This window comes from Pundamilia nyererei, unplaced genomic scaffold, assembly GCF_000239375.1.
Source record: "Pundamilia nyererei isolate P.nyererei 1_Seehausen unplaced genomic scaffold, PunNye1.0 scaffold00050, whole genome shotgun sequence".
In the NCBI taxonomy this organism is placed as follows: Eukaryota; Metazoa; Chordata; class Actinopteri; order Cichliformes; family Cichlidae; genus Pundamilia; species Pundamilia nyererei.
Genome location: NW_005187451.1, coordinates 1,873,518 through 1,886,050, shown reverse-complemented (window position 1 = coordinate 1,886,050; position 12,533 = coordinate 1,873,518). Strand labels below are relative to the sequence as shown.

Genomic DNA, 12,533 nt, shown 5'->3' with positions numbered 1-12,533 from the left:
AAAAAATATCGAGATATGAATTTTGGGTCATATTGCCCAGCCCTAGTAAGGTATATAATCGACCATGCTATAGTTGGACCTTCACAGAGCATGCTAGGCATGGTCATTTTCAAACAAACAAGTTCTTTAATAGATCAAATATTTTGTGAGACTATTTGTTGTACTACAATCTCTACATCCTGGAGTTTACCAGCACTTGTATGTAAACTACCACCCCTACTACATTCTGTAACACACAAAGAACGCATTTGTTACCCAACAAAAACAGAACATCACCTCGACAACCAGATATCAGACCGATGAATTATATGTGGTATGGTGATATTAAATATTACTCCATAAATGTGAGAAATGCACAACATTAAAGTCTGTTAAAACCACAAAATAAATAACTAAAATATTTCACAGCGAGTATCAGATAGCATTTATGCTTACAATGGTCATCCCTTGTAGTTATCAGTGTATACTGGTCCTCACTGGAAGCAAAACATTTAGTGAAATACGTAAAGTAACATTAAATGACTTTTTTGTTTCTAACAGAGTGAACATCTGCTCAGTATTATCAGTGCCTCAGCCACATACAAATAGATATGAGCTTTCGTTTGTACCTGGCTGTCTAGTAGCCTGAACATAATGCAGTCCCAACAACCATGCTGCTTCTCACTCCGTTTGTCCTTGTATAAGTTACTTAGTGGAAAGGAAGGAAGCAGTGACACTCCAAATTTGCCATCCATAAACAAAAATAAATAAATAAAGTATAATAAAACACTCTAGCGCTGATGGGGGAACTGCAGATTTACCACAGATTAAGGTTGTTTTTTGCTGCTATTTGACTCAGACTAAGCTATCTAATAAGGCTGTCTAAAGCTTGCATAATGCACTCAGCTAGATCATTTCCCTAAATAACAATATGCACTCTGTCTTTTTGCACAGTGAAAAAAAACAAAAAAAAACAGCGTCTTTTAAAGCCACAATAGCTTTACGGTGTTTCTTGATAGGCATCGTGTTCAAGTGTAAAAGGCAGAGACATCAGCAAAGCACATGCACCAATCAGACATTTTGTACTTTATCCAACTTGTAGATTTGACTATAACTAGCCCTAGTTTATAAATTCATATGGTGTCTTTCTATTCCTCAAAACAAATGTTGTTTTCCCCCCCACATCTGAAATGTGTCTGTCTTTAACAAGCACCGTCTACATAAAATACTCCTCTGCATGCACGTGGCTGGCACACAATGCACAGTAGGATGCTGTGTTTACTGTGTTCATCTCCCTAGATGGCCATCCAACATCAGCCCCCTCTCACTGAGCTATAGGGAGGCATTGGCTGTACAATAAGTATCAGCACCACACTACTTATTACTCTCCTCCTGCGTTCAGGAGATATTACAGACATTTGTCATAGCTAAAGGTAGTCATGACCACAAAGAGGAGACTTCATTTATTTGATTCATTACTGCCAATACCAGTTCTGAAGGCGGAAAGTATCACAGGCCATTCCTATCTGTCGATAAACAACCAGCTACATCAAAAGGGATTAGAAATAAAAACCAAACTGAAAAGATTGTAACTCAAAAGTCTGTTCAAAGTGGACTGGTAGACATCCTAACAAAAATGTACGCAAAAACTAAGGGAAGTGGTTGAGAGGGGGTTGAAGACCTCTCGAAAAACAATTAACTACAGATGGTAAGACAGAGCGAGTGCTACATCAAGACAGCAGTATTAAAATGAAAATCTGTAAAATGCCTCATGGATAGAAAGGTTTAGACAAAAACGTTCTGATGGAGATGATGTGTCACTTTACCCTCTCAGTAAAGCCTGATGGGTGGCTAGTGTGTACAGTAAGCCACAATAGCAAGCAGACATTTAATGGTTTTGTTTCTTTAAGACTCTGGGATCTCCCCTTGGGAGTGAAGCCTGCAGTGTACTTACAGCAGCGTCTGTACAGTCCTGCCTCCAACACGTAGGCACTTGCCAGTGTGAGAAAGCACCCAGCTGAACCAAAGACTGACCTACTGTGTGTCCACAAGGCCGGCCAACAAAGACGACCTTTCAGCACTTAGCAGCTTCTCTCTGCAGCAACGTTTAAAGCAATTCTCGATCCACTGCCAGAGGATCGAGTGCACAGGCCTTTCATACCATACCAACTCAATCTCTGTCTCTGCTATTAAGTGGCAAAGCAGGGTGAAACTGACATTCACCTTTTTACTTTGATTCACAGAGGTGCCACCAAAATACCCAGCCAAACACAGCATTCAGCAAACAACAGTACCAGCCAAAGACTAACTAATCATTACATGCCATCCTTCAGAGCTTAGCATTTAAAATTGGTTGTTACAACAAAGCAGATTAAAAACTACTTTCGTCAACCAGATTACATTTGTTATCCCAAGAAAATAGTTTTATTAGTTTCTTGGTAAAACAACAATCTTCACTTGACCGGGCATAAAGAAATTTATATTACACACTCTCCCTCTGTCTTCGTTTTCTCATCTACTCATTACTGTATATCAGAGTTTCTCCAAGAGATGTTGTCCAAAATGCACCATTAAATCAGGCTCTAGTCTATATTCAAGTCTATGATAGACCTGCAAGGAGTACTTAGCAAAGCAGAATAAGCAAACTTTAATCTTTTTTTCATACCATTCAAATGCAAAAAAAATTCTACTTTTTTTTTAAACACAGATTTAGTAACATTTGTGTTACTAAGTCAGAGGCTCAGTAAACAAGCAGCATGAGAACATCTGATATGTTTCATGTGACATTTATATACTAAACAATTAGTGAACTGTTTGAGAACTGATTGACAGATTGATACATGTAACAAACAGCATATTTTCTGATTTTGTCATTTTTACAGTGATCAATGAAATCTGTGATAAAAACGACAATATTCAACTCATGTCTAACTTATGTTCATAGATAACAGGACTGTTATTTGTTTTAGTCTGTCAGGAAATGCTCAGCAACAGCCTCTGACAAATCAGATACCCTACTTGACAGGCAGTGACACTCACGGGGTTACCCGGGAGAGCTGTGAGATCAGGGACAGACAGAAACAAGTGGACGGGGAACTATCTGCAGTCTGGGTGAAGGGAGAAGCCTTCTTCATGTCAACGCCAGTAATGCCCAGAGCTGTGCCAGCTGTTAAGTGTCCTGACCCATCCTGGCTCTACTATTAGGGTATTCCCATCTCTGGGAATGAACCTAAGATGCCACGAAACAGCAGTGTGTGTGTGCATTTTATTTATTTATTTATTTTTTATGTATTCACTAGAGCTGGGCGATATGAGATTTTTTCATATCACGATATGTTTTTTTCATTTCAGGCGATAACGATATCCATCACGATATAAGCCAAATAACTATATTTGTAAGATTTAAATGTGCCGTTGCTCACAAGTAAAATGTGAAATAATCAGCAGCTTGTTTTTATTAAAATATTTATTTCCCATAATAAGTTCAACAGGGTAGATGTACTTAATGAACATGAGACTTTTTCAGATAAATAAAGGCAAATATTGCAAACTACACAAAAGGCAGCCGCTAAAGCGTTTAAGTTTCAAAATAGAACAAACGAAACAGACTAAATTGTCAATTCCACTTAGAAACAAAATATTAATTCTAAAAATAAATCCTAGTTTGTTTTACAGAAGAACAGACAAAACTGACTAACTTTTGTCAATATCAAATAAACTGAGAACTAAAAGGAAATTCTCAATCTCTCCTTGTTGTATAGCTGAGCTTTTCAAACAGTTTTAACAGTTACTTTAGTCTGACAAAAGCCGAATGACGAATTAGCGCTTCCAGTCAGAGACTGAGGCTACGTCCACACGTACACGGGTATTTTTGAAAACGGAGATTTTCCGTTTTCGTTTTAAAAAATAATCCCGTCCACACATAAAGGCAGAAATGAAAGAAAACGCTGCTATGAACATGCCAAAGCAGCAGGTGGCGCTAGATTCCTAACCGTGCAGAAATGTTGGCCAATCAGAAGTCTAGAAGCCTCGGTGGGAAAAAGTAAACAAAGCTGGGGCATAGAAGCAGAACCGAGTCGTATGTGTGGAGGGACAGTAACTGTGTGTATATGTAAGCATTTAAACACTGCAGAGAGTAGAATTAACAGTATTGTAGAAATTCATTTCACCGAAACAATAACGTGGCGCACAGTGTGACGCATGCACCAGTTTATTGTATTTCCAGACTTGCTTTCGGCACATTTACAGTGCAGCTACTCTGTTTTTTGTCAGACTTGAAATAGCCGAAATACCTTCACACTACGGAACTTCTATGGCTCTTCCATTCGACAATCTCTCCGACGTTGGAACCATCATCTGTTTTCTCTTCGGTCACGCTCGGTTGATTTTTCTAGTTGGCACACTCATTTCCTCCATTACCCGCTGGCTGCTTCCCAAACAAACACACGTGCGGCTTGGCACTTGTGCTGTACGTTACAAGTCACGCGACGTGACGCTGCGGCTGTGATTGGTTCAGCTCTGCGCTACTTAATTTGGATTGGCTGGTTTTTTTTTTTTTAAGAGGACAAGAGCGGCGAGGTCTATCGCGATAGCTTAATTTCTCTATCGAGTAAAAGTTATATCGCGATACATATCGTTATATCGCCCAGCTCTAGTATTCACTGAATTTTCTTTCCCGTGTCTGTCCTTTCTTCTATACCCATACGTACACAACCTGCCAACAAACTCACCCAAAGCTACACATGTGCAAACACAAAACATCAACTGTAATTTTACTGTTACATGTTGCTGTTTTTCTGTGTCTTTCTAAAATATCAGATAAATAAAAGCCCAGTAATAACACTGATGCTGAAAATGTACGCCTACAAAAGATAACGATAGTGAACCTGAAAGGAAGCAACAGAAGTCGTAATTTTAACTCTAAAAACAACATGAAAATACACATCAACAACAAAACGAAAAAAGTCCTTAATAACCCCGAGTCTACAGAGTCAAGTCGGGTCTGATGAGCCCTTTGGCAGACTTCACCCTGTTGTTATTTTACAGTCGGAGATGTTGGGTCCAGTAGCCACGAGATCCACATAGTGGTGTTACAGCCCTAATGCCAGATCCAGATATAGCTGGACACCATGGGGATAAAAATACCCAAACAGATGGGAGGGTTCACAGGCAGAGGGGGAGAGGCACCAAGCACAATTAAAGACTTCAGACAAGAGGAGGACTGCAATTACAGCTGTTTGCTAACCTCTGCCTTCTAGTGGTTAGCACAACCTTTAGTTAATACCTATTCAGAGATAACGACCTCCCTCAGAGACAGAAACGTTAACGTTAATCATATATAAATCATATGCCTAGCCCCAACAGCTTCAGTATTAACACCTACTTAGAATGGGAGTTAGACCTCTTCTTCTAGACTGACCAAATTTCAGGGGAAAAACAGATTTCAAACATCAAAGTGGTACAAGTGGCAACAAATTTATGGTGAAGAGAAAAGTTGAAGTGCTGAGGAAATGGCTGAGCTGTCACAGGCTGCCCCAGAATCAAGCAATCAGAAAACAAACAGGCCTTGACATTTCATGTGGTTTTCACAGTCTGTTTGAAAGCTACTAAACCAGTGCCGCTGGGGAAAAAAAACAAACACCGCTCATGCTGACACAAAGCAAGTACACTACTGACTGAGCTTAAGGCCTGTGTGGGATTATTTAATAAGGGCCTACAAATGAATTAACATTATTCTAATGACGAAGAAATTGGTGAAAGGGAAGGAAGTGTAAAAATGATCTTTACAAGAATTGCTACTGTGCATGAAGTGACAAAGGTTACTAAAGAAACAAACAAACAAACACTGAAATGCACTTAAGAAAAATGTTCTTTCAGTCGCAGTTTCTTCACCTCATCCAGAGGACAGCTGACTCAAAAGCATACAAGAGCAGGTCGTGGGAAAAGGGCCCCGTCTGATTGTTCTTATTTACTTCCTGTGTATCTCACTCTCAAACAGTCAAGTGCACAATGAAACTGGGCTGTAATTAAGATAATAACTTTTCACAATAGAGATTTATCAGAATAAGTTATTTGAGGACACCTGGAACAGTAGGTTTTTGTTTTCAATTTCAAGAGATAGTTCAAGAGATACTTACCAACTTAATGGCCACATATTCGTTAGTATAGAGATTTTTTCCTAGCCGCAGTTCTCCAAAGTTTCCACAGCCAATTTTTTTACCCACGCGGAAGTTTGGACCAACCATAAGAACTCCAGAATTGCTCCCTGTACTCCTGCCCCCATGTCCAGGCCTGCTGCTTGTTGTCTTAGACATCTTTTTCCCTTCCTCTGTCTCTCCCTTGCCCCCTCTCTTGTCAAAATCCATAAGCTTGTGATACCCTGGCCTCTCCACGGTTATTTTCCAGCCATGCAAACCATAGAAACTCCAATGACAATGGAGACTGTTTTAGAGAGGGGGGGGGGGGGGGAACGCCTCACAGGACAGAGGAAAGGTGTTGCTGTTAAAATGCGAAGCGGTTCAGAAGACACTTAAATGAGCCAAAACTGCAGCCGAATGGACCCGTGTGTCTATTGGACAGCTTTTTCCTTTTTTCTTCGTTTACCAGAGGGGCTTCTTTGTTGTGCGTTTCTCCAGTCTCAGAGCATCATGTCCCCGCCTGACAAATAGGCAGGTGATGTTAGGATGTGTCCAAAGACACACATGCAACACTAGTCATAAAAAAGCACTCGGAAACGCAACTACTGCATCCACAAGGCCACTTGGGAACATCTCCTGGAGTGCCTCATTCCTTCTGGTCAGCCTTCAGTGACACTTTGGACGCTCTCCATGATGCAGGGCCACAGCTTAGCGGGCAACCCGGAATTACACTGACAGCAGGAACGAACAGTCTGGGGTGATGTTGGTTTGTTATCTGAAAAAGAAAAACATGGCCAGAAATCAGTCCATAGGTTGTGATGTATTTTGGTATTGTCTCGACTAAGAGCCCAGGCCATCATTTACACACAACCCAATCATTACTCACGCTTACAACTGAAATTAGCTTGTTTGGAGATGGACAATTTGGACTGTAATTGCAGAAATAAAAGCTCTGCAATGGCAGGTACCTGCCATAACTTTACAAACCATCTACAAAACAATTAAAAATGGTAAAAATGCTGGTAAATTTAGCAAATTAATCACAACTTGTTCCAGCAACACTTGGGCCTTTATGAAATTAACATTTTCGACAGGGAAAAAAAACAAACAAATTCAAGCCTTTTGCATGAGTATCACATATCTACAGTGGCTGTTCCTTACTACGGCTGAAATGAGATCTTTATGCAGACTGACGCAAAGCAAATTCAATAAAGGAATCAATACGAGGAGAACTGTTGACCTCAGACATGAGAAATTACAGATAAAATATTCTAAAAGAAACCATGTAACAATGTGCTGTGTGTTTATAATGAAGACCAACATAGCTAATACTGCTAAATAACCATCTTGTTGTCGTCTTTCACAACCACACGCAGGCGTCTCTGCACAGAGCCACTCCGTCATGTCCATGATCTAAGATGTTGCTGAAGAGAGCAGGTAATGCAGGCGCTAGCTTGGGGCAGCTACTCTTTCCTATGGAAAGGCACTTACACAGATCAATGACTGCTGTAATGCTTCATCTAATCACAACATTTGCATCACTGGACAACATTATTGGAAAGATTCAGAAACAGTCTAGTCCACAGCTAGCTCAGCCGTGTCTGACCATCACAAGATAAAAAACACAGTATCATCAGCTAGAAGTTTGCTAGGGATGAGCGAGTAATTTTTTGTGTTTAAATACGTCTTTACTACAACGACACATTTGTCAAAGTGACTCTGGCCAATGCAGAATTCATTCCAAAGACTACAATGAGAAAAACAAAGCACTATATTATATATATATATATATACCTAGGTTGCTTTGCATATGGTGACACTTACTACAGAAATTGTGGCGAAACTAACCTTGCCGGTCACGAGATAAGATGAACACTATGTGACGGAGTAAAACTTATCAGCTTGTGCATGCCAAAAGATGACAGCAGCTCCTGGAATGGTAAGAGTGCATTATGCGAGGCACTTCATTTTTCAAGCTGCCGGAGGCCAATACACTATCAACACATTTAAAAATAACAACATGATGTAAGGACATTGGGCAAGTATGGGAATATTTCTGAAAAACACCAATGACCTCAGTATCTTGCTGTCTTGGTTAACTTTCCGTAGGCTGCCCATGTTTTCAGTCTGTCCCATTTAAGGAAGTGGTGCATTGTTTTTCCCATGACAGCTATTTGACATAACTATAGAGTTGTTAAAAACATGCAAAGCGAACAGCGACATATTTCACGTATCGAGAAGGTATTTGGAAGCACAAAGACAGTCCATTTATGAATGATCCCCCTCCAAAAGAAACCTCCCTAAGCCAGATAATGTCCCTAAGACCAGTTTCATAAAGCTAACTAGCAATAACACTAGCAGGACCGTTTCAAACCGTGTAAATACGAACACAAACACCCACAGAAAATACCCCAAAATGCAAATGAGCAGCGGTAACCAAACCGGAATGGCAAATTTTCCCTCGTCACTTACCTTCCTTTTTTAGCTTAGGTTAATGATAGCTAGTTGCTAAGTTGCTACTGTCTTAACAGCTGTCATTTAGCGTTAGTTTCGGACAACCCAAAGACTCGCTTTCTATACTTGTTAGCCGATTTGTTTCCCCATAAAGAACGATAGATGGAAAACGCCGTTTTAAAAAAGTGAATACCGTCGGTATGAGCTTTAAGAAAGGCTCTGTAACATTACACTTGCTGGCTCGGCGGGCAAGGCCAGATACTCTAAAGCTATCGTAGCGCTGGCTAGGAAGCCCGAGTTAGCTTGACATCCTTCAGTCGTAGCTAGCTTGACTATTTAATTAAGAATTAACGGTAAGTGAATGTAAACATTTAATTTCAAGTTGTAGTTAAGCCAACATGTCACACAGTTGAATTAAGGTAACCTAGCTCGTACCTGCCAAAAACACCGATCCTCTTGGCCCAACGTCTGCTTAAAAAAAAAAAAAAACCCAGCCGACGATGTAACGCTAGCCAATTTGTTAACAACACAGTATCACAACAACACGGGCTACCTGTTAGCAAACACATTCAAATTAAATAAGTCGAAGCCTTACAGAGAATCAAATATTCATTGACTGACATTTCCTGAGCTACATATACGTGGCTAGTTAGTAAATGCTTAATAACCGAAAAATAACGTCCCAAGCGAGGCTGTTACAAATATTATCGACTGAAAAAATACTATAATATAACTATATATATATATCTTTGAGTCACCTCATAATGTCGCTTTTATGTTAGTTCAGATAACAGCTACAGCCATTACCCGGACCACTGCCGGGCAACTCCTTAATCCTAAACAAGCGAATGCACACCAACGGCAGCCCGGGATCTCTTACCGCTTAGCTCTCAAGCTAGTCATTTAGCAAGCTAGCACGCCAGGCACGTTAATAAACTGCGTTGCGGCTTTTTGAAAAACAGCCGCTGGGAATGAAGCCCTGTCACGGAAGAATGGTTACCTTTAAATGTTAGCTATCGAAACGCAGTCGAAGTCATGGTTCTGCGTTCGTCGCTATCTTCCTCGTCTGGTGCCTCTTATCCTCAAGTTGCTATGATTTCACTGTTGTCTCTTTAAGCCTCCCTTAACTGCACAGCGTCACCCGGGCTCACGCCACACGGCGCTACGCTGGAAAACCGGCGCAACCGCTTTGGTGAATAACCAGAAACATCAGGCGATCGTAGCTCCCCGACTACGTGCTCCAGACCAGACCGGTTGCTTTTGATTGACACATGTGCACCACCGGTAAAACTGAAACTAACATGCTGCAAGTGTAGAGCTGCTCAGCCCAGCGAACATCTACTACTACCGTCCTTTTAAAACGTACTAGTACTGATACTACACTGTAATTTACAGTGTAGTACTAACCCTTTTACAGTCTGTAAAAATACTCCTTTACAGATAAACAGGGAGCATATAGTTGAAGCATACATTAGGTTGTAAAAGTCCTTCAAGCTATTCAGTCCGTTGTGACTGAGGCAATAACGCAATGGTAATAATAATAATGATAAATGGTACTAATTATTGTTATTAATAATTAATTCATGTCAAACATCACTTCGATTTTAAAATATTTTAATGAAAAAAAGACAAATATACAATTTTACTAACTGTATGTACAATTTACAACAGTTTACAATAATTACAACATATTTCCTGAATTATGGGATAATTTACATGTAAGTGACTGAAACTGTCTAGTAAAGGTAGTGGAGTGAAAAGTGCTGAAAATCTTGGATCAGAAGTTAAAAGTTACATAAAATCCTCACAGTACGAATACCTCAACGTGAGCTGGTATTTGTACTTGCTTCTTTTTAAAAATAAACAAAAACACTGGAAATATCAGAGTTTTAACTTCCTTTCCAAAATGTCTGAGTAGGTTCTCAGCCACCCAGGCCATTGTAGTCTAAGGTGCTTGGAAAGAAAAGCGACTGGACTTCTTTAAGTTTCCTGAAGACGTTTCACTTCTCAGCCGTGAATCTTCTTTAGTTCAGAAAGAGCTTAAAGAAGTCCAGTTGCTTTTCTTTCCAAGCTGCTCACACTTCATTTCCAATAGTTCCACTGTTTTCCTGGCTATGGTCTATACCATAATCCTCTCTTGAAAGAGAACTCTGAGTCTAAAAGAAATAATAGAAAGAGCAGGTGCCAGTGATTTTATTTAACATTTCTATGCTTCAGTGCTCAGTTACAAAATGACTTTTCCCAAATGCTTTTGCTATGCTTTTTAATTGTCTACCCCTAATCCTAGTACTTAGCAGTGTAACAAGCTATATAGCGCAGAGCAGATTAGGAAAAATGAACTGTGAAAGTACAGAGTGTTACAGCCGTTTATGCAGACAGGTGAAACTCACAGAATATAAACGTATACTTTCAGCAGGTTTCAGGTTTGTCTCTCACAGGACTGCTTCAGGGGTCCACATCACTTACAGCCCCAGATGCGGATGTTGCACTGCTTTACTAGAGCAAGGAGTCTGAAGGGAGATGCTACAGTTTTTTGTAAGTGACAATGTAGGAATCCCGAGGGTGGAGCTGTGCTGCTGTATGACGGGCCAGAACACCGGAGGGAAGGCGAGCTCAGTGGACAGCACTCCTACAACTGGCTGGTGAGGTGTGTGACTATAACACTCTCCTGCCATGAAGGGGAAAAGCGGAGGAGAGGGAAGTCGTAGGGGGCACTGTGAGGTGTCAGAGTCTAAATCCCTGCTTTTGGTCACATCAGGAGGAGGAGGCGCCGATGGGATGCTCCTGTCACCGCATGATAAGGTGATGTCCTGTTTGTCTCTAGCCTTGATGTCCTCGTGTCCTGCTTTGCTGTGATGTGGAGCTTCCTCCAGACTCTGGTCTCTGGACAGAGGGGAGCATCGTTGACCTTTACGAAACTTTGCCCTCCTGTTCTTGAACCACACCTGGATGAGGAAGACAGGACGACCGATGCGCCACAAATAAGTGAGGTGTTTTAACACTATTAAAGCTTAATGCAGTGACCCTCAAAGTTAAACATGCATTTTTATTCTAAGATTATACTTGAGGTGTGCTCTCACCTGAATGCGAGCCTCGGGCAGGTTTATACAAACAGCCAGCCTCTCTCTCATGCCAACATCTGGGTACTGCGTCTGCTGGAAGGCTTTCTCCAGAGCCTGCAGCTGCGACACTGTGAATGCAGTGCGGCTGCGGCGCTGCTTCTGCTGGTTGCCATAGCGAGCCTCGAGGATGAGCTCTGGCAGGAAGAAAATGGGAGCAGCACATCACTTCAGGCACGTTTTCAGCAACTTACAGAGGATCAACAAAAATGTCAACAATATCAAAAGGACAACAACAGTCACTTAAACCAGGAATAATTCTTAAGCACCATGTTTAAATGGGTCACTATGAGTTTGGGATCACTGTGTTTTCTGTACTGGACAAACATATCTTTTTCTCACACTGTACAAATATTTAAACAAATAGCACTATAAAATATACTTATATTGATGTTTTTGTAAATATTACATTATAAAGATTATATTATAATCATGCAGCAACGAGACTGCTTCCCTGAGGCTCAATATCAATCATAATCTGTGTTATTAATCTGAAAGTAACTGTAGTTATTGATATAAAAAAGATAAATCTGTAAAAGATTAATGTACATTGTGAGAAAAAGAAAAAAGTAATCCCACCGTGGTGACTGACCCACCTGCCAGCCTCTCCGCCACAGTGAGTGTGTGCACTGTGGGACCTGCTGCAGAGTATGCGTGGTACTGCTCCGCCATCTGGTGGCGCAGGTCCACCAGCATGGAGTTAACTCCGTGGAAGGGGTACACGCCGCCGCTGGACGTCCCGCAGAAATTCAAGGAGTTCATGCTGAACCTGAAGAAACAGAGAGACTTCATTACCTTCAAGATTGTGCGTTTTTCCCCTTTACCGTGGTATCGATACGATAAC

The 12,533-nt window shown here is 40.9% G+C and overlaps 2 protein-coding genes across 7 annotated transcripts in view; both read right to left on the bottom strand.

Moving 5' to 3' along the window:
- Positions 1-9,896, bottom strand: part of csnk1g2b (casein kinase 1, gamma 2b) — a 36,943-nt gene extending 27,047 nt beyond the window's left edge. Inside the window, exons 1-2 of one of the 6 annotated variants that reach the window (XM_005733147.1) lie at positions 9,571-9,896; positions 6,117-6,891 (exon numbers count right to left, since the gene is read on the bottom strand). In XM_005733147.1, coding sequence (XP_005733204.1) covers positions 6,117-6,344 — 228 coding nt within the window. In that variant the 5' untranslated portion in view covers positions 6,345-6,891; positions 9,571-9,896. The other 5 variants (XM_005733151.2, XM_005733152.1, XM_005733148.1 and 2 more) reach the window with 5 other exon arrangements.
- A 736-nt stretch (positions 9,897-10,632) lies between these two features.
- Positions 10,633-12,533, bottom strand: dmbx2 (diencephalon/mesencephalon homeobox 2). The gene is made up of 3 exons (XM_005733146.2): positions 12,286-12,533; positions 11,651-11,826; positions 10,633-11,515 (listed from the first exon to the last, which is right to left on the bottom strand). Exons 1-3 carry the CDS (start codon positions 12,479-12,481, stop codon positions 11,033-11,035), a joined length of 855 nt encoding a protein of 284 aa, XP_005733203.1. The 5' UTR covers positions 12,482-12,533; the 3' UTR covers positions 10,633-11,032.